Source organism: Tachysurus vachellii, chromosome 18, assembly GCF_030014155.1.
Source record: "Tachysurus vachellii isolate PV-2020 chromosome 18, HZAU_Pvac_v1, whole genome shotgun sequence".
Lineage (NCBI taxonomy): Eukaryota > Metazoa > Chordata > Actinopteri > Siluriformes > Bagridae > Tachysurus > Tachysurus vachellii.
This window is the reverse complement of record NC_083477.1, coordinates 14,440,325-14,460,633: the sequence shown is the minus strand read 5'-3', so window position 1 is coordinate 14,460,633 and position 20,309 is coordinate 14,440,325. Positions and strand designations below refer to the sequence as shown.

The 20,309-nt window shown below is 36.9% G+C and overlaps 1 protein-coding gene across 1 annotated transcript; it reads left to right on the top strand.

Moving 5' to 3' along the window:
* The first annotated feature begins 14,559 nt into the window (after positions 1-14,559).
* sox8a (SRY-box transcription factor 8a) lies at positions 14,560-18,216 on the top strand. The gene is made up of 3 exons (XM_060892507.1): positions 14,560-15,133; positions 15,828-16,060; positions 16,186-18,216. The coding sequence occupies exons 1-3, from the start codon at positions 14,730-14,732 to the stop codon at positions 16,911-16,913; spliced, it is 1,365 nt and encodes a 454-aa protein (XP_060748490.1). The 5' UTR covers positions 14,560-14,729; the 3' UTR covers positions 16,914-18,216.
* Positions 18,217-20,309: the final 2,093 nt, after the last annotated feature.

The following is a 20,309-nucleotide window of genomic DNA, read 5'->3' as shown; positions in this document are numbered from 1 at the left end:
TATACATGGATAGCAAAACCTTTCAAAGTAACATAGTGACGTGCGGTGCAGTATTTCCAAAAATGTTGTTGTAATATATCTTCCCCATTTTACTTTATGCTTTTTATACATGTAGGGCCAAAAATAGGTAATATGGTGCATAGTACTTAGCAGCTTGTGACTACAATCAGGGCAACAGATATACTGTACTCCATAACTGGAAGCCTCCCCTCCTCCTCTTCCAAATTGTCTCCTTTATTTGCATGTCCAACTTTCTGAATGAAACTCTTGACCTTGCAGACATCGTGACGGTGAATCATTTACAGGAACATGAGTATTATTTAAAGGCATGAACAAGAAACAAGAAGATTCCAAGAAAAGGTGACAGACATATTTATTGCAAATAAACATGTTAATATAAAATCACCATTGATGGGTATTACCTCTCCTGGATGTTATCTGGAGCTGTTATCTATGGAGTAAAAGTGGCCAATTACACTAAAATGTGCTTGTTGAACATCTTATTCCAAAACCATGGCCATTAAAAGTGAGCTAGTTCCTGCTATGCTGGTATCACAGCTATTCTTCTGCCTCTGATCTGTAAAGACTTTCCACTAGATCTTGGAACATGACCACAGGGATTTGTGGCTATTCAACCTCAAGGTAATTAGCAAGGTAGGAGACTTATGTCGACACTGATCCCAAAGGTGTTCAGCTGGGGTTAGGAAAGAGCCACTAAAGTTCTTCCACATCAACCTTGTTGTACTATGTCGTTATATGTCGTTTGTACACATAGGGATTCTCATGCTACAACAGATTTGCGCAATGCCCCTTAGTTTCAGTGAAGGGAAATAGTAGTGCAACACCATACAATGACATCCAGACAAATGCATGTTTTTAAATTTTCAGGAACAGCCTTGGAAAGCCTATGGGTCTGTCAGATTATGTATGAAATTATTGAATGGGTGAATATGTTGTAAAATATTTTGCTTTTATTGTTAAGCTGTGCACTTGAATGGCAAATAGTGAATGGATGATGACCAAAACTGTAAACAGAAATTTTTGATCTACTACATCATTTGAATTAAAGCATGCATTAAAATCTTGTGGCAAATTTGCATCCCATTGATGTCATAGCATGGTAAGCCCTGTGGTAATAGATCTGACAGTCAGATAAAGAATGTGAGAGATTGTGTTTGATATATTTGGTGAAAAGTAAGAACAGGAAAAGTGAGTTCCTCTCTATTTTCGACCTTTAATTTCATTCTGTTCCTTGTGCCAAGCCGGAAAAGGGGTAATTTTACCAAAGCCCCCACTGCCCTACAGAAAATCCCCATTTTTGGCAGCTCTGTGACCTGTTAACATATTTAACTCTAAGACCTGACAGGACTTCTTCCTCTCCATTGCCATCACAAACATGCTTTATCCTTATATTCAGTGTTCTACTGATATGTTATTTATCACAATAAGGCAGAGAGAAGAACAATGTTCAGAGAATTGTATATGGCTGTTTAATATATTTGTATGCCAAGGGGCTACTTGAGTAAGATTTATAAGTGTGTCATAAGAGGTTTATATTTTCTTGGAACTCTAATCTGCTTCAGATATGTCATTTTAATTTTTGTCTTTTGTTTGTTGTGTGTTGTTTCTGCTTGTTCAATAGCACAGAAAAAAAAGGTTTGTGTGTGTGTTGAAGGACAGGACTGCAGCCCGATATTCTGGGAACAGAGGGGTCACGCCGTTGACCCACCTGCTCCCTTCTCTCTTCAGCTGGATCTAGTCGGATTTCGGCAGCTGCATCCTCTCACAAAGCTCTTCTTTGTGATCTCCCTGAGGCGAACGCACACAACTGTGACAAGAGCAGCAGAGGGGAGAGAGATAGAAAGAAACATGGCATTTTATGTCTTTTATATGGCATTTTTTTTCTGAGCAAATCCAGTAAGCCATTTTTTTATTTATATCAAAAAGATATAACATCATAAACAATGCTTATAAGCTGTACTTTACAGTGATGATACAGTCAATAAAGTAATGTGACAGAGTGTATCCCTAATTTCACATGCAGAAGACAAATATTTTAACTTTGCATCATCCGGGAACATGCAAACCAGGATTTTGCAAATGTGGCAGATACAGGATTGTGTGTTTGTGTGTGGTCCATGACTCAGGAGAATAGGTACATTTCTAATTGAGCAATCTTTGTTTTTTATGATCTGTCACACCTTCTTCGATCAAAAGGTGCAGGCTATTTGGTAGTACCTCAAGTAGTAAAGGCTACAGCAGGGGGCAGAGCTTTTTCTTACAGAGCCCCACAGTTACAGTATGAAACAGCCTTCCAATTAGTGTTCAGGACAGAGTTTAAGTCCAGGCTTAATACATATTTGTCTAGTCTAGCTTTTTTATGACTAGTCCTTTCTAAAGGAGCAGACCTGGAGGGTTAATGGGCATAGAGCATTTGGTGAACTGGGATGTTTGGATGCTGTCGTCTTTCTATTCTCATAAGTTGTTCAAATTTTCTGGAGTGGACACTATTAGTTCCAGGAAGCCCTAATGTCATGTGTTACCTTCTTGTTATCACTTTTAGTGATATAATGTACATTATGTACATTAACATTCACTATCACATGATTACCTAATATTTATTTCTCTCCTTCCTGACACTCTACCTCTGGTTGAACTCATCTTTGAACTGTCATTGTGTCAATCAGCATTGTGCTTGTGTCTTCACAAATGAACATTTGAAGACTTTGGCAGGAAGGAATTAATGTTAAGTCTATAATAACCTCAAAAATTACGCTGACCTATAAATTCCTCAGGAGCTCTTTATTGCAAAAAAATGAGGATGGGTTTCTTCCTAATATCATCTCAGGGAGTTTGTCCTTCCCACCATCGCCTCAGGCTTGCTCATTAGGATAAATATTAGAGTAAATAGTAACTTAATTTTAAACTTCCCTGTTTCTATACTACTGTAAAGCTGCTTTTTTGCAGTGTCCATTGTTAAAAGTGCTATATGAATAAATTGAATTAAATTGAATTGAATTAATTCAGCTGGTCCAAGGCCAAAGGCCCATTTGGCTGGGCAATAAAGCCTGAGTAAGTGAGCATGAGCATAACATACAACCCTACATGTGTTATGTGTCTGGAGCAGTGAGAAGGCAATTAGGTCAATGGCTTACATTAGGAATATAGTCAAACTTTTCAGCTTTCACAACCATGTTCTGATTTCCAGATGTATAATTCATTTATTGATCTGTGAATCCTTACACATATTACATTGTGGGGGAAAATGGTTTGACATGCACCCAAAAGCATATATACAGTTGTAAGAAAAAGTGAACAATAAGAAAACAATACTTTTCCATTTCCTTTTCATAAATACTATGGTGGTGGCAAGTACAAGAGAAATGAATGTGACAAGAAAAATATAATGTAATAAATATTACACAAACCAAGAGTGGCATTTTAAAAGTAAATGGGGTATGCAGACAGGAGCACATGTGTAGTAAGCATACAAGATTTATGGAGGATATTAAAGTTGACCTAACTTGTCTCAAGGGTTGTCATTAGAGGCCACTGGAGGAAACAGTGCATAACTAGCATTATGTACTATTAAATCAATCTGTAGAACTGGATTAGCAGTGAAATAAATGGCTAAAAACAACAAACCTTGCCATAGCTTTTCTGCTGAAAAAATATAATATATTACTCTCTTTCTCTCTTTCTCTCTCTCTCTCTCGCTCTCCCCCCTTCTTCCCATCTGCTAATTTGGAAATATATATATATTTATATATACTGTACCCTATAATCTGTGAGCTATAGATTTGGTGCTGCCAGTTTGCAGTGCATACCACATTTGAAGTAAAACGAAAAAGTTTAAAAGGATACTCAACAACAGAATGCGATTCTGTTGCAGTAGGATGTTATCTAGTACACCCACACACAGACACACACAATAAATGTGGGATATTGCAAGGTATACTGGGGAAGACTGAGTGCCAGAGATTTGACCACTTCTGCTGATATGAAATTTCAATCCTTTGCACACTGCTTGGTGACCTGAATAGCTCACTGTTTATAGCAATAGGGTAAGGCCAAAATGAATACATTGTTTTGCTTCATGCACATGCACACTCACATACAACAAGGTTAAGCATGCCAAAGGAGGTGGCTTCCTAAGGCGGGTATTTCATAAAGCCTCAGTCACACTACAGAAGTGGAGAATTTGTGCTGTAAAACAATATCACTCTATATCAATATCATCCTAAATAATAATTGGACAGGTTATATGAATGTTTAATAAATAAATATTCAGCTCAGCAAAGCATCAGTATCAGTGCATTGAAGGCAATTTCATACGCTTTGTCTTCTGAAGGTCAGTGCATACAGCTCAGTGAAAAACTCTTCTGCAACAGTACACTTTCAATCCTTTATTTCCTTAGAATCCTTTGAGGGCACAGGAAATGTGTTCCATGCACCCCCCGCCCCCCTTCTCATGCTTATGACTTTGTAGATGATGGAGATTGGTGCCCAGTCAATGCTGCAGCATGCACATACACACAGGAATACAAACCAAGAGGCTTTGAGCTTAACCTGTCTTTTAAAGCAATAGCACAAATTAAACAAGTTGTCAGAAAAAAAAAAGAAAATCATGCAAATAAGTAAGCAAACAAAGCTACTGATGTTTGTTGTGAAAAGCTTTATATTTGCATGCAGTAGGACTATTGAAGCTGTCAGAGCAGCAACGGTTTGAAAAAGTGAAGTAGTTAAGAGGAAAAACCCACCCTGCAGCAAATGATATCTTTTGCTCCCACTATTTAGAGCATTCAAATAATGAGGACAACAAATAAATATCCTTTGTTAATGTAGAATATAAAGCCATTTAACACAAGAGCAAAACTGCACTTTATCCTGCAGCTAATTAGTGGACTTTTGGGCAAGTTTTCACACTCCAAGGTTTTGCTCCAGTTTATTCAGGTATCTCTGTGCAGCTTCATGAGTGGACAAATGACATTCATAAACACAATTCACAAAAAAGCTTTTAGCGTGCCGTGTTTTTTTTAATATAAAGCTTACTATTAAGTACTTCAGCCTACATTTTAAATACATTTATTAATTTGGCAGAGGAAAGGAAAGTGTAGCCTGATTGGGGCAGAATTCAATTCCATTACAAATTATGTAGCCAACAATGGCAGAAGTGCAAACCTGTTTCCTTCCTCCAACTGATAAAATAAGTGCCAGATTTTGAACAAACAGGGACAGCTATAACTCCTTACTGTGCAGGAGTAAGTGCTAGTGTTCTTAAATGTTACATGCACAAGGACAAATTGCCAAATGTAGTCTGTTTTATCTCCATTAACACGGAATAATTTAAATGATGCAGTGTTTGGATTGTAATAGATACAGTTATTCAACATAATGTCAAAAATGGAATGGGAATGAATGTAATTATGAGTTTTAGGATCGTATTGATATAAAGTTCTAAAAAAATGCTTTTCTAGTATAAAATTATAATGTGGGTAGTCATGCTATATTTTCATAAGTGCTCCTTGTTATCCAGTAACAATTTCATGAATTATAATTCTTTTAAACAGAGGTATGTGTGCTGGCTGTGTTAGCAGAAGCAGACTAAAGCTCTAGCTAGACGGAATTAAATTTACATGAGGTCTTAGGGTAATTTCCAATTTTACAGGTGCTACTCTGTGATTGTATTTCCATCTGGTTTGGCCATTTTTGTGTTTTTCTCCATCCTCCTCTGAGAAACTTATAGGCTGATTTTACCTTTTGTTTTTCACCAAACTCAGCTATCTTCTGATAATTTTAGCTCTGGCAAGTAACATGTATAGGTGGCAATGGTGAGTACAAAGTGCAAAGTTCATTCATTCATTCATTCCTTTTCTACCGCTTATGCGAACTACCTCGGGTCACGGGGAGCCTGTGCCTCAGGTGTCATTGGGCATCAAGGCAGGATACACCCTGGACAGAGTGCCAACCCATCGCAGGGCACACACACTCTCATTCACTCACGCAATCACACACTACGGACAATTTTCCAGAGATGCCAATCAACCTACCATGCATGTCTTTGGACCTGGGGAGGAAAACGGTGTACCCGGAGGAAACCCCCAAGGCACGGGGAGAACATGCAAACTCCACACACACAAGGCGGAGGCGGGAATCGAACCCCGAACCCTGGAGGTGTGAGGCAAACGTGCTAACCACTAAGCCACCATGCCCCCTAAGTGCAAAGTTAAAAAAATAAAATAACCAAAAGAGTGAAACAATAACCTTAGACAATGGATATAAGGCAAAAACAGGCAGGCTGTGTACACAGCTGTGAAAGGATTAGTGGGACATGGTCATGTGATGTGCTGGGGCTGATAGGTAATGTACAGTGTAGTTCAGTGCCAATTTTGGCATAACTATGACATGCAGGTACAAATGTCCATAATTTTTGTATAATAATGTATAAAGCATTATTTTACATGTTCAAGTATTTGCAATATCATCACCTTTTAGCTTTCTATAAATAATGACTAGTTTTATAGTGATGTAACTAGTCATTATTTATAGAAAGCTAAAAGGTGATGATATTGCAAATACATGAACATATAAAGTAATAGCCAGGTCCTGAAATATCTTATGACACACATCTGGCTTCATGGAAAATACAACCTACTAGAAACTTGCTCCTCTTGTAGTATTTTTATTGCTATCCATATGTAAGAGTTTTATCACTGAGAAGATGTGAAAAAAATGCATTACAGATGTCCCCCTGATCAAATAACCCAATCTGAATTGGGCTTAAGTGTACCAGCTCTCAGGATTTTGGCACATGTGCCTCCTACTTTCTTGCTATTTTCTGTGACTATAGATACAAATTGAAATCTGACTGTAAATATATTAGTTAACTGGTGATAACCCAAAGCCAGGGTCAGGCAGCAGACAAAACACGACCATCTGTTAACTGCCTGGTGACATCACTCATGTTCTCATTCCTAGAAAGTATCTGCTCCCTAAGCTAATCTTAAACAAAAATGTAAAAATACAAAAAGATGGTTCTTGTAATTGAATTAAAATATTATACAAATATATTATACAAATGCACAATAGCACATTTATTCAGTTAGGACTGCTAAAAATTAAAAATGCTTGCATCTAAAACACTTATTGAAATGGAACTATAGCTGATCAAACAGAAACCTAATGAGCATTAAGCTATATACATCTCACTATACTAATTAGCCTATAATAAAGACTTATTATTATAATTATATAAGATAAAAATCAGTAATAGTTTGCTATTCCACAACACCCAAAGCTGGAATAATAATCATACTTTTAATATACCACAGGCCAAAGTTACAACATAAACTAAACTAATAGCGTTTTAAATGACATGGAGATAGAGTGTTCCTGAATATACAATGGCTCTTACTGCTTGATCTGCATATCTTTCCAATCTAATAGAATACACCAGAAGTAATCCTAAATTTATTTATTTTTGCATATAAAAATAGCTCAACCTTTATTAGACAGTGTGCTATTCTATTGTCTCAAATAGATGCAGTTCTTCTCCATATGATGATTGGGATATCTTTCAAAGGAGCTGAACCTAATAACCCACTGCCAATCATTGACATGGTAATGAACATCATTAAACTTATCATCTTAAACTTAAACATATCTGCACTAGTCAGACAGAATGCTCAATAGTGGTCAAAAAAAAAATCTATAACTGTTCAACAGCTCATATCGGATGTTATATAATATTTAAACTGGTAACACTTTTAAATAAGTTGAAAATAAAAAATCATGTTTGATTATTTTCTGTTTGTTTATGAGTATAAGTGGCAATGGCAAGTTGTCACCATCTTCATTAAAAAAAAAAGTTTAGCTGCTTTTTAGGACAATGTGGCAGACACTATTAATGTTGCCAGCCTCATTTTGGAAAAGTATTTAGATGCTCTTATGGAGTAGAGAGTGAAAATTAAACAGGATGCCAGACCAAAAACTGAAAGAGATAATACATGAGACACACAAACATACAGTTCAATAAGAGACACCTGCGTTTACCCCAATTTTAAAAAACACCAGCTGCCACTAAGATTCACATTATTTCAAGCTGACAAAACAACTATGGTAACTCACATGGTTAAAGTTAAAAGTAAAAGTTGAAGAATAAAGTCCAGGTGATGCTAGGAGATGTGCAACACAATACACACACATACACACACACTGTATTGAGTCTGTCTGTGTTTCTGTCCTGTTTCTGTCTGCTGTCTTTCCCGGTTGTTAATTGTTTGCTCCGCCCACTCTTTGGTTTCCATTGACATTAATTGTACTCCTTCTCTCCTTCAGGTGTGTTGTCTTTGTCTCTAATTAGTTCTGCTCTGTGATTGGTTCTTGTCTGTTATTTATACCCTGTTTGTACACTTCCCTGGTGTTGGTCGTTGTTGTACGTTTTTTGCTACTCAGTGAAATCTGAATGTGTAAAATAATTAATAATGCACAGTTTACAATGGAATGTTTTCTTGCAAAAATATCTTGTTTAAAGTTAAGGTCAAACAGAACAAATTTCCTTAGAGTAATAAAATCGTGAATAAAATATTCAAAGCATTAACAATGAAGACACGTATATGTATGCATATCAAATCACAAAAACATATGCATACAAACCTGATTCCAAAAAAGTTGGGACACTGTACAAATTGTGAATAAAAACAGAATGCAATGATGTGGAATTTTCAAATTTCAATATTTTATTCATAATACAACGTAGATGACATATCAAATGTTTAAACTGAGAAAATGTATCATTTTAAGGGAAAAATAAGTTGATTTTATATTTCATGGCATCAACACATCTCAAAAAAGTTGGGACAAGGCCATGTTTAACACTGTGTGGCATCTCCTCTACTTTTGATAGTCTGCAAATGTCTGGGGACTGAGGAGACAAGTTGCTCAAGTTTAGGAATAGGAATGTTGTCCCATTCTTGTCTAATACAGGCTATTAGTTGCTCAACTGACTTAGGTCTTCTTTGTCGCATCTTCCTCTTTATGATGCGCCAAATGTTTTCTATGGGTGAAAGTTCTGGACTGCAGGCTGGCCATTTCAGTACCCGGATCCTCCTTCTACGCAGCCATGATGTTGTAATTGATGCAGTATGTGGTCTGGCATTGTCATGTTGGAAAATGCGTCTTCCTTGAAAGAGATGATGTCTGGATGGGAGCATATGTTGTTCTAGAACTTGTTGTTCTAGGATATACCTTTCAGCATTGATGGTGCCTTTCCAGATGTGTAAGCTGCCCATTCCACATGCACCCATGCAACCCCTTACCATCAGAGATGCAGTCTTCTGAACTGAGCGCTGATAACAACTTGGGTTGTCCTTGTCCTCTTTAGTCTGGATGACATGGCGTCCCAGTTTTCCAAAAAGAACTTTAAATTTTGATTCGTCTGACCACAGAACAGTTTTCCACACTCCATTTAAAATGAGCCTTGGCTCAGAGAAAACGGCTGCGGTTCTGGATCATGTTTAGATATGGCTTCTTTTTTGACCTATAGAGTTTTAGCCGGCAACGGTGAATGGCTTGGATTGTGGATTGTGGATTGTGTTCACCAACAATGTTTTCTGGAAGTATTTCTGAGCCCATGTTGTGATTTCCATTACAGTAGCGTTCCTGTATGTGAGGCTGTGCCGTCTAAGGGCCCGAAGATCATGGGTATCCAGTATGGTTTTCCAGGCTTGACCCTTACACACAGAGATTGTTCCAGGTTCTCTGAAACGTTGGATGATATTATGCAATGTAGATGATTATAACTTTAAACTCTGCAATTTTTCTCTGAGAAACTCTTTCTGATATTGCTCCACTATATTTCGCCGCAGCATTGGGGGAATTGGTGATCCACTGCCCATCTTGACTTCTGAGAGACACTGGCACTCTGAGAGGCTCTTTTTATACCCAATCATGTTGCCACATGACCTAATAATTTGCAAATTGGTCCTCCAGCTGTTCCTTATATGTACATTTAATTTTTCTGGCCTCTTATTGCTACTGTACCTGTAGCTCTCATGAAATCCAAAATGAGCCAATATTTGCCAACATGACATTTCAAAATGTCTCACTTTCAACAATTGATATGTTATCTATATTCTATTGTGAATAAAATATAAGTTTATGAGATTTGTAAATTATTGCATTTTTTTTTATTCACAATTTGTACAGTGTCCCAACTTTTTTGGAATCGGGTTTGTATATAGAAAAACACAGAAAGCAATTATACTACATGATAGGTTCATTTTTTTTTTTAAATGAGTAAAGCACATATAGATTTACAGGCACATTATATTATTATTTTATTATAGTTTCACTGTTTTCTTGAGGTCACATATCACATGACAACAACATAGTAGTACTTAAAAATGTGAAATATTTCCAAATTCTCAAAACCATTTATGTATGGTTGCATCAGATAACTTTTTGTAGAATGAACAATTGTCCTTAAATATTATGAAGAATGACATTGCAGTTTTAGTCAATAATGCAAAGCACTTTCTGAAATTAGAGGAAACATAGGACAGTAAAATGATAAATGAGGATCCATGTGAAATTTGCACTAATGTTTGTGAAGTCAAACCACATCTATTACATAAACTATTATATAAAAAAATGGAAAAATTGCAAAAAAAAAAAAAGTATATCATATACTAGATGTGTTTTCTTATTATTCATTTTCATGTGTTTTAATTCAACAATAAAAATGCTTTATTGTTATGCTATGGACAAGATCTGAAATAATCAGAAATGACATGGTACACTGCAGCCCTCCCTCTTCCCCACAATAAAACCTGGAACTACTTGAAATGGTTTCCTCATGGCATTGAAAAATAGTTTCAGGCTAATTTATTCTACACAGTTTGTACTAATTGTTTCCTTCAGTACAAAACACCTTCCCTCTACCTCTACCCTCTACCACCTCTCTGCGCCTCCTAATAGGTTTAAATAAAACCTTCAATTGGTCTAGTGAACTCCTCATTAAGATGTTTTTATAGAATGAATTTAGGGAAGCAGGGGGTCATGGGTCAAAGGGATGGCCTAACTTGCAAAAACTGCTTGGGGGTGGGGCATAATTAGAACCAGTAAAGTTCAAATGGCTAACTTGCTTGAACATCCGCAGGTCTGTCCTCTTGTGAGATGTCCAGATGTGCAAAGCACATCTGCCAAGCTCCAGACACATAAGACATCAGCGCTTTACTCCTGGAGAGGGAGGGGGTGGGTCGTACAAGCTCTTTTTTTAAAATATGTTTTGACTTAACATAAATGATCTAACAGGATTTGATAAAAAGGAGTGGGCAGAATATGGTCAACTGCATAAGTTATTTACATAATATAAAGTTGGAAAACTCCATTTCAGGAGAACTGTTTAGTGACGGAGAGAGAGAGCGAGAGAGAGAGAGAGAGAGAGAGAGAGAGAGAGAGAGAGAGAGAGAGAGAGCAGACAAAGCAAAAGACAGAGAGAGACTTTTAATTTTTTTCCAATTTCACAGAGCTGTGTTGTGGCTCAGTAGCTGTAAGAGCTTGTTTAGTGTGTGGTTTGGCTGTATCTTTAGCAGGCTGGGTGAACAAGAGGGCAAAAAGACAAGGGGAGTGGAGAGTTCATATCCTTGTTTTTACAGTCTAAATGGTGAATGCTCTAGTACCATAGCAATGTGACAAACATGTAGTTTCACATGAGAAAAAGTAAAAGAAATAAATGAATAAATAAAAATGAACAGATATTCCTATAATATTTTATTAATATATACATTTGTACTGCTTAGATGCTATTAGAACTGTCACAGAAAAAAGTCTGACATGCATATTATTGACTGACTGTAGCCATATTTGCTCAAATCTCAAAAAATGTGATTCGGACAAAAGGATTTTTTAATACCTCTAAATAAGAAGGCATGAGGGCTCCCTGTGAACAATTTTGTAATTCAATCTTGAATTCGCATTATTTAAGCTGGAGAGACTTGTACACTTGTAGAGCTAAATCTGACCACAGTCTGGGAGAACCAAAGCTATAGCAGGCTTTACTTGGTCTGTCTCTAACCAAATCCCCCCCTTTGAGGAATCACAAAAGCTGAAATTAAAACCTTCCGCCCCACACTGGGACATTCGGAGTTCATGTGAGTCTCTCTCTCTCTCTCTCTCTCTCTCTCTCTCTCTCTCTATCTCTCTCTGTCACTCCCTCGTTCTCTCTCTGAACATGGAGCGCAGCGGACTCTCCACAACACACAGAGCAGTGAAGGTCAAGTGCTGGATTCATTTTACCTCTGTTCTTTTCCTGCCTTTCCCCTCTTCTGACACCAGAGCCCACCGAAACCACCAACCGATCCCACCACTTGGCGGCAAGTGAAACCAGCTGTCGGTCAATGTTTTGCCTTGCCTCTTTTTCTGCCATTAATTGTGAGCTGAAACTGAGCTGTCCTCTAATTTTTTTTGCTGAGCAAGAGCTTTCATGATCCTCCCTTCTATGCCAGATGCCCCTGTCTTTTCAGCATTCGTTGTAGTTCTTTAAAGTAGTTGAACATTTGTTTAAATATGAACCACATCTGTTAGTGGAACTTTGGTATCAAATGACACCTTGCCTCTTCAGTTAAAGTGTAACCATAATCACCAGTTAAAGCTAAATATACAGTTCAGTACTTATAATTGTTTTTATTACGACCAAGTGAAACACTATGTATGACACAATCTATGACCCAATTTGAACCAAGAACTGTGAAAACTGAGAACTGAGTAAACTGAATGGGAGGCTGCTGAACCTACCTTAAAACATTTATCTTAGGGAACTAAATTGAGTAAAATATGAATACCATTACACCAGCGCCAAGAATATTTTTATTTGTATCTACAAAAGTAAAGATATTTTATTCACTTTTATATTTGCAAATAACAAACAAACAAAGAAAATTACTTACCTCACAGAAATACGTCATAAATTATACAATTTATCATTGTGCAATTCATGTTAAGAATATGATGGATCCATAATGTAAATAAAATCTCCTGTTTCTTAATCCATGTGCTCATATGAATAAAATCCACAGGTCTCTGTCTGCACTGCTATCCCAGCCACCTACTGCAAGCATTAAACAAGCTTCCAACATGCTTGCCAAGAGAAACATGCCTTGCCTTTTAATGTGAATGCCAATGATAAAAATCAACACTGCAACGCATGAATACAAAGGAACACTAATAAAAAAGGCTGATTCAAAGTGATTCAATCGCTGTTCTTTATCATCATGTCTCTCACACACTGTCGCTAGCATTTAGGTTTGTTTCTTTGAAAGTGAAATGTGTGTCTATTTCCCCCATCCATTTATAGCTTTTAACAAATAAACTATTGTCAGAAGATGACTTCCGTTTTAACTTAGGAACCTGTTGAAGGGATTAACAAAGAGACCTTTAAGTTTTAATGCACCGTTATTCCTCCATGATATAAATGGTAGACAGAGGCCTTGTTTTATTACAGCATGAGTCTTCTTTGTATAGCTTCCCTAAAGTATTAGCATGACTCTGGTTTATTTGTTTACATTCAAATGAAAACATTGTTGGCTCCACAGCAAAAATGTTGGTCCCATAGAAATAATTTTTACCTGCCATAAAATGTACTGATTGGCTGTCTGTGTTGTTTTAAAAAGTGATGGTGATATTTATGAAAGAATAAATTGCATAAGCCAAGAGGGTTACCAGTGTTTGATAACTGTTAAAACTATTAAACGTTAACAGGAGTAAGACTTTTCACTAAAATGAGCAGTAGTATAATCTCTTTATAGCCCATATAACACAACTAATGGTTGCTAAAAACACTGTAGGTGACAAAGTAAAATGATCAGTGCTTGATTTTTATTTAGTGGCTGGTCTCACCTGTTAAAACCATAGACTGATCAATGGCTTGTGTGTTGATAGAAAATTATGTTCAGTGATCTTATATAGAATTTATGTAAAACTTTAATTTGCAATTAAAATGACTTAGTCTACATATTCTGACTTCCTCAATGTTTTTTTTATATATATAATGATCTACAGTAATTCTTGATTAAGTTATGAACCTAGCTGTATCCACTTATGCATAAACATTACTTTAAGGACAGTGATTTCTTTTTTAGGCTTGTTTAAATCACACTGATCACATTACTTGTGCTGATCTCAAACATATTAGAGGCTTATAACGTGACGAGATGTGAGGTACAATAGTTACAGTATAGACAGTTACAGAAAACAGATCACTAAGTATACGACTGGAAAGAGTTTATTTATAATAAGTGCTACAAACTGTTGGGATAATTATTTGTGCATTTAACTGTACATTCAAAACGAAAAACATATTTTCCATAGAATTTATAAAGCTTAATTCATTAAGATGATCCATGTCAGAAAAGACTCCAGATTTTTAATCCTTGCCTGTTATTAAAGTGTTTCTTTAATAGGCTTCAAAGTAATAGGCTTTATTATATTTGACTACGAATAGTCCTCCACCAATAAGAGAATAGTATGGTAGTGTAGTCCACCAATGAGGAGCAGAAGAGGCGTGACACGTTCCAACTTCGCGCAAAAGTCTTTTTAGCGACTGTCACCGAGACGCACAACGAGATCTGAGTTTCCAACTGCGCATTAAATCATCTGCACTATCCACACGTGAGGGATACGAGTAAGATTTTACTGATATCAAGAAGGATTTTGACCAGAGGTACACAGAAATGACCGAGGAGCGCGACAAGTCTATGGCAGACGCACCGTGTAGTCCGACAGGAACCTCCAGTTCGGCGTCTCAGGACGAGTCGGATTCGGATGCGCCCTCGTCACCGGCCGGATCGGACAGCCAAGGATTGCTCCACTCGTCTAGCAAAAAAAATGATGAAGATGAAGATGACAGGTTCCCGGCATGTATCCGTGACGCCGTGTCACAGGTGCTCAAAGGCTACGACTGGTCACTGGTGCCGATGCCCGCACGAGCCAACGGTACACTCAAGAGCAAGCCGCACGTGAAGAGGCCCATGAACGCGTTTATGGTGTGGGCGCAGGCGGCACGCAGAAAACTGGCTGATCAGTACCCTCACCTTCATAACGCAGAACTCAGCAAAACCCTGGGCAAACTCTGGCGGTGAGTTTTTCTCATGCATTGCACTTTTATTGTATGCACATTATTATTATTATTATTATTATTATTATTATTATTATTATTATTAAAAACAACTTCTTATTGTTCCATTATTTAAATATATGTTAAATTGAATCTATTACATCATTATTATTATTATTATTATTATTATTATTATTATTATTATTATTATTATTATTTATTGACTTCTAGTATTTTGTTGTTGTTGTGCTTGTTTTTGTTTTAAAATCATTAATTGATATATTTTACATTTCATTTAAAACTGTTCTGCTTTTTATTGACTTTTTTTTAGTGCACACAAAAGGTTTTGCTGATAACTGTATTTCCTAATTTTAGATGAACGGTATTGATAGATGTCTAGTCACTGAACTGTTGCCAAAATTCTTAGATTTCTATTCTATTTTTACAGTCATAGGTCCCTCTGTTATATGCATATATCATATGTCATATGAGATGACATGTTATGTCAATACATCCAAGGTGTATAAAATGTCTTTTGAAATTCTATTCGTTTCAATCAGAAGCAGTTTGTATTAGAAGTGGTTTTTAATTATGGTTTGGGATTTCCATATTTAATGCTTTTTTTTAATCTACATGATTTACAGTGCCTATATATGTGAAAATTCTTTTAGAAAATAATGTATTTTTAATTATATATTCATCTTTCTTACTGTAGCTTGTTGTCAGAGAATGAAAAGCGTCCATTTGTAGAGGAGGCCGAGAGACTTAGGGTACAGCACAAGAAGGATCACCCTGACTATAAGTACCAGCCGAGGCGTAGGAAGAGTGTGAAACCAGGACAAAGTGACTCTGACTCTGGTGCTGAGCTAAGCCATCACATGTACAAAGCTGAGCCAGGCATGGGTGGCCTAGCAGGATTAATGGATCATCATCACACGGACCATCCAGGTGGGTTATGGTTACTCTGTATGTGGGAGATCATACTCTGTAATATTGGGGACAGAACAAGCGACATTCATGCACCATCTCTTATCCTTTGTTGTATTTAACATTGTCACTAATACATTTTTCAGGTCAGCCCCATGGACCACCAACACCACCTACAACCCCTAAAACTGACCTTCACCATGGTCATGGAGGAAAGCAAGACATGAAGAATGAAGGCCGGCGTCACCTGGAAACTGGTCGTCAGAACATTGACTTCAGCAATGTAGACATTTCTGAGCTCAGTACAGACGTCATGAGCAACATTGAGGCCTTTGATGTGCGTGAGTTCGATCAGTATCTTCCTGTCAACGGGCACACTGTAGCCTCTTCCATGGTTTCTGAACCCAACCCTGGTGTTTACGCTGTTTCGTACAGCCATTCTGGGTCCAGTGGGACTGCTTGGAGCCGCAAAGCAGCCCTTTCTTCCTCTTCCACCTCAGCCTCTTCCTCTGGATCCAGTGACATGGGTCAGCACAGACCACACATCAAAACAGAGCAGATGAGCCCAAGTCACTACAGTGAGCCCTCTCACAGCTCACCCTCTCACACTGACTATGTCTCCTATGGTGCTCAGAGTTGCACTACATCAACTGCTTCTTTCCCAAGCTCACCATGCGACTATACAGACCTGCAAAACCCTGGCTACTACAGCCCATATTCCAGCTACGCCTCCAGCCTTTACCAATACCCCTACTTCCACTCATCAAGGAGGCCCTATGGAGGCACCATACTTAATAGCTTGTCTATTCCACCTTCTCACAGCCCTACTGCAAATTGGGAGCAGCCGATTTATACTACTCTATCAAGGCCTTGATAAGGTAGTGTAACATTGTTTGTACTGTGGAAGGAATAGCAGTAGCCAAGACAAGAAGGGGTATATTTGCTTATTCAAGGAAAGAAGAAGAAAAAGTGCCTGCTGAATTTGCCCACCCCCTAATAAACTTTTAAACATGGACGGTGCATAGCCTGGTAGCACTTGTACAGCAAGCAGAAATCCTCTGTGAGGACCACCTGTCACTGTTTCTCTCCATTCCCAACATATAGGCCTACTCTTGGAATTGTATTTTTTTAATGACTGAGTATATGCCACTGATTTGTGTAGGAGAGAAGCACATAAGTATGCCAAATCTGTTTAAGAAGCAGATGGAGAAAACAGATACACACATGCACTGGGACCAATTATTTTAAAAATATACTCAACCAGAAAGAGTCAACTATAAAATTTCTCTTAGTCACCGATTCCTTAAATGTAATAATATTTTTCCCTTTTTTGGTTGGAGAAATTCATTATCTATTTATGTTAATTGTTCTCTCATTCTTTGTGTTTAATTTGTATATTTGTATAAATTCTTTTTGGGTATCGTGAAAAATATTTGTTGGGGATGAAAATATAAGATTTTGTGCTATTATACAATCATTTGTATTATTGTAGCTTGTAGCATTCCTGGAAAGAAATGAAACACACACACACACACACACACACACACACACACACGCACACACTCGTCCATTCCATATGATTTAAATGAGGCAAAAGAGGCCAATATATTATCACATGATGTTAGGTGTGTACAAGCCAAATTAGCCCTATGCAGTTGGTAGTTTTTTAAATGACTTTTTAAATCCGATCTTTTGAAAATTATATAGTAAAATAAATAACAAATTTTCTGACATTTTTTTCATGGGTAATGAAAACATGCATGCACACTAGAGATTAGCATCTCTTTATATCAGATGTTTTGGTATTTAAACCACTACAGAGCTGCCATATATTATTTTCCTTGTGTGATTATGTTAAATATGTTTTCATTATTATTATTTTTTTTAAATCTTTTGTTGAATTAACATGTTCATCCCATTGTCTCATCATTTGTGTTTAACCTGTTGTTTCAGAAATGTTTGCTGGATTCATAGTGACATTTGAGACTCATAGCATAATTTTTTCCTAAACATTGGTTGGTTTATTCCGGCTTTAAAAAGCCAAACAGTGTTCTTTTGTTTTACTGTTGTCATTTTTTTAAAGTTGGCTATGGATTTTTTTTCCTGTGTTAACAAAGCTAACCTTAATTGCAGTCCCTATCTGTGGAAAAAAAAACAATAAACCTTTTTTTCCTGAACCAATGCTTCCTTGATTTTATTCAAGCAAAATAATTTATCAGTATGCACAGTAATCTAAAACTACTGCTAATTTTTGATCTTAATGGAAAATCTGGGCCTTGATTCATGATGATTTATGCTTTTTAATGCCGATTTTCATTTAAATTTAAAGCCCAGTATACTCCTAGGCAGTATCTGAAAGATGGGTATATTGTACAGTTAACTCAAATAGTTTCCTTCTCTATTTCTGTGAGCTAATAAACTGCACATTATGGGTCAGAGTGAACTGTCAATATAAAACAATAAATACATCATTGAGAATATATTGACACTAATTTTATGTAAATGTAAATGGCCTGAAATAATTCTTACTGAATTTGACACAAAAACCACTTTAGATTACACACCTCATGGTTTTAATATTTCAGTATTCATTATACACAGTAGATTTTAGTACAAATAAATTCAAACAGATTGACAACGAGCTTTCCCTGGAATCAACACCACTTTCCATTAGTAAGGCACAAATGATTTAATCTTCTATTAAGGTGCAAGATATTTATCTGCTATCAATGCACGGAGAATTATCCAAGCCATGAAAGTTCATCTAATTAGTGAGTTTAGGCAGAGTTATGAGTATTAGAAAGGTACCTCTTAGAAAATTCTGTTGAACGATGCATCTCATAAGGCTAAAAAGACTTAGCACAAAAAGTCTGAAAAAGTCACTCTATGAATATTACAGTAAATGGTCACTCTGCAAAATTCAGTTTTATTTTTTAATACTATATAAATTTAACGACGGTGAGCACACTTGCATTCAGTTTCAGATCTCGTCTTTTAATTGCAGGTAAACAGTTTTGTCAAAGTTGGTCATACCCCATTGGTCGTAAAGTTCATATACAGTATACTGTAGCTAACATAGGGGAAGGAATAGAATTGTCCAGCACTCTTTTCTGCTGGGTAGAATTTCAAGCTGAGCTCTGGCATGCATGCAAATCAGCCCTTCCCAAGTGATGGGGAGAGAGCTGTTGCTGAATTTTAATGATTTATTGTGAATGTGTGTGTGTGTGTGTGTGTGTGTGTGTGTGTGTGGAAGGGCCCTATTGTCTGCTTTTATCCGGAAAGGAAGAAAAGAATTAATTGGACAGAAAATGGAAGATTGGGGCAACTGACAAGTCATTAAGAGCCTTGTGAATGGATGATTAAATGTACATAGGAATAGAATTTTCTCTCCCCAATGCCCTGTTTCATGCCAAAGTCAGGAAAAACAACAGCAACGACGATGAAGATGACGAAGAAGACGTGAAACATAAACCTGTAACTGTGACAATGACAATGATAATAATAAAACAGAGATTTTGAGAGCAGATGGTATGTGGGTGGCTGGTTGGAGAACGACTTGCTGTTTTTTCTCCTTCAAGCTCTTCTTCTCACGTCCCATTGTTTGCCAAATAGTTCGAGAAGGAACTCTTGAGAAGGACCAGACGTGAATCAAATTCATTGAAACAAGGCCCTTCAGAGTGCTTGGGTCTCATTTCAGTAGGAAATACTGGCTTCTTGGCCCTTCATGAGCTCCTAGTGTAGCACAAATAGCTAAAAACTAAAGCAAGCTTTCACAATAAGCCAGACAGTATTAAACCTGGCCTTTCAGTTACAGCCCAAATACTAATGTTCATAAACAAAATAGAATGTTTACATTTTATCTGTAATAATCAAGTGCATAATTGCATATTGTGACTTTTTAAGATTGATTTTAATCTACAAGTCCGCTCCACTTTCTACACAAACACAGGACTGAACAAGAGCTGGTTCATGCTAATTGTTAATCGGGAATGCTAATATGCTCAAATAGAGCATGAAAAGGATTATACCTTGAAGGATATAGCTTACACCCAACAAATTTACCATTATGCTATAGGAATAGGTTACACCCTGTGTTTAGAGATGAGACTCAAATATGGGCAAAGAAATAAAATTTATTTCACAAAGAGTGACAGATACAGTATAGTTCTGGTTGAGTTCTACTTGTTGATTTTCAAGTGATTTTCACAACTAACAGCATGTGAATATTGTTCCTGAACAACTGCATTTCCACAAAAAACTGGACAACAAT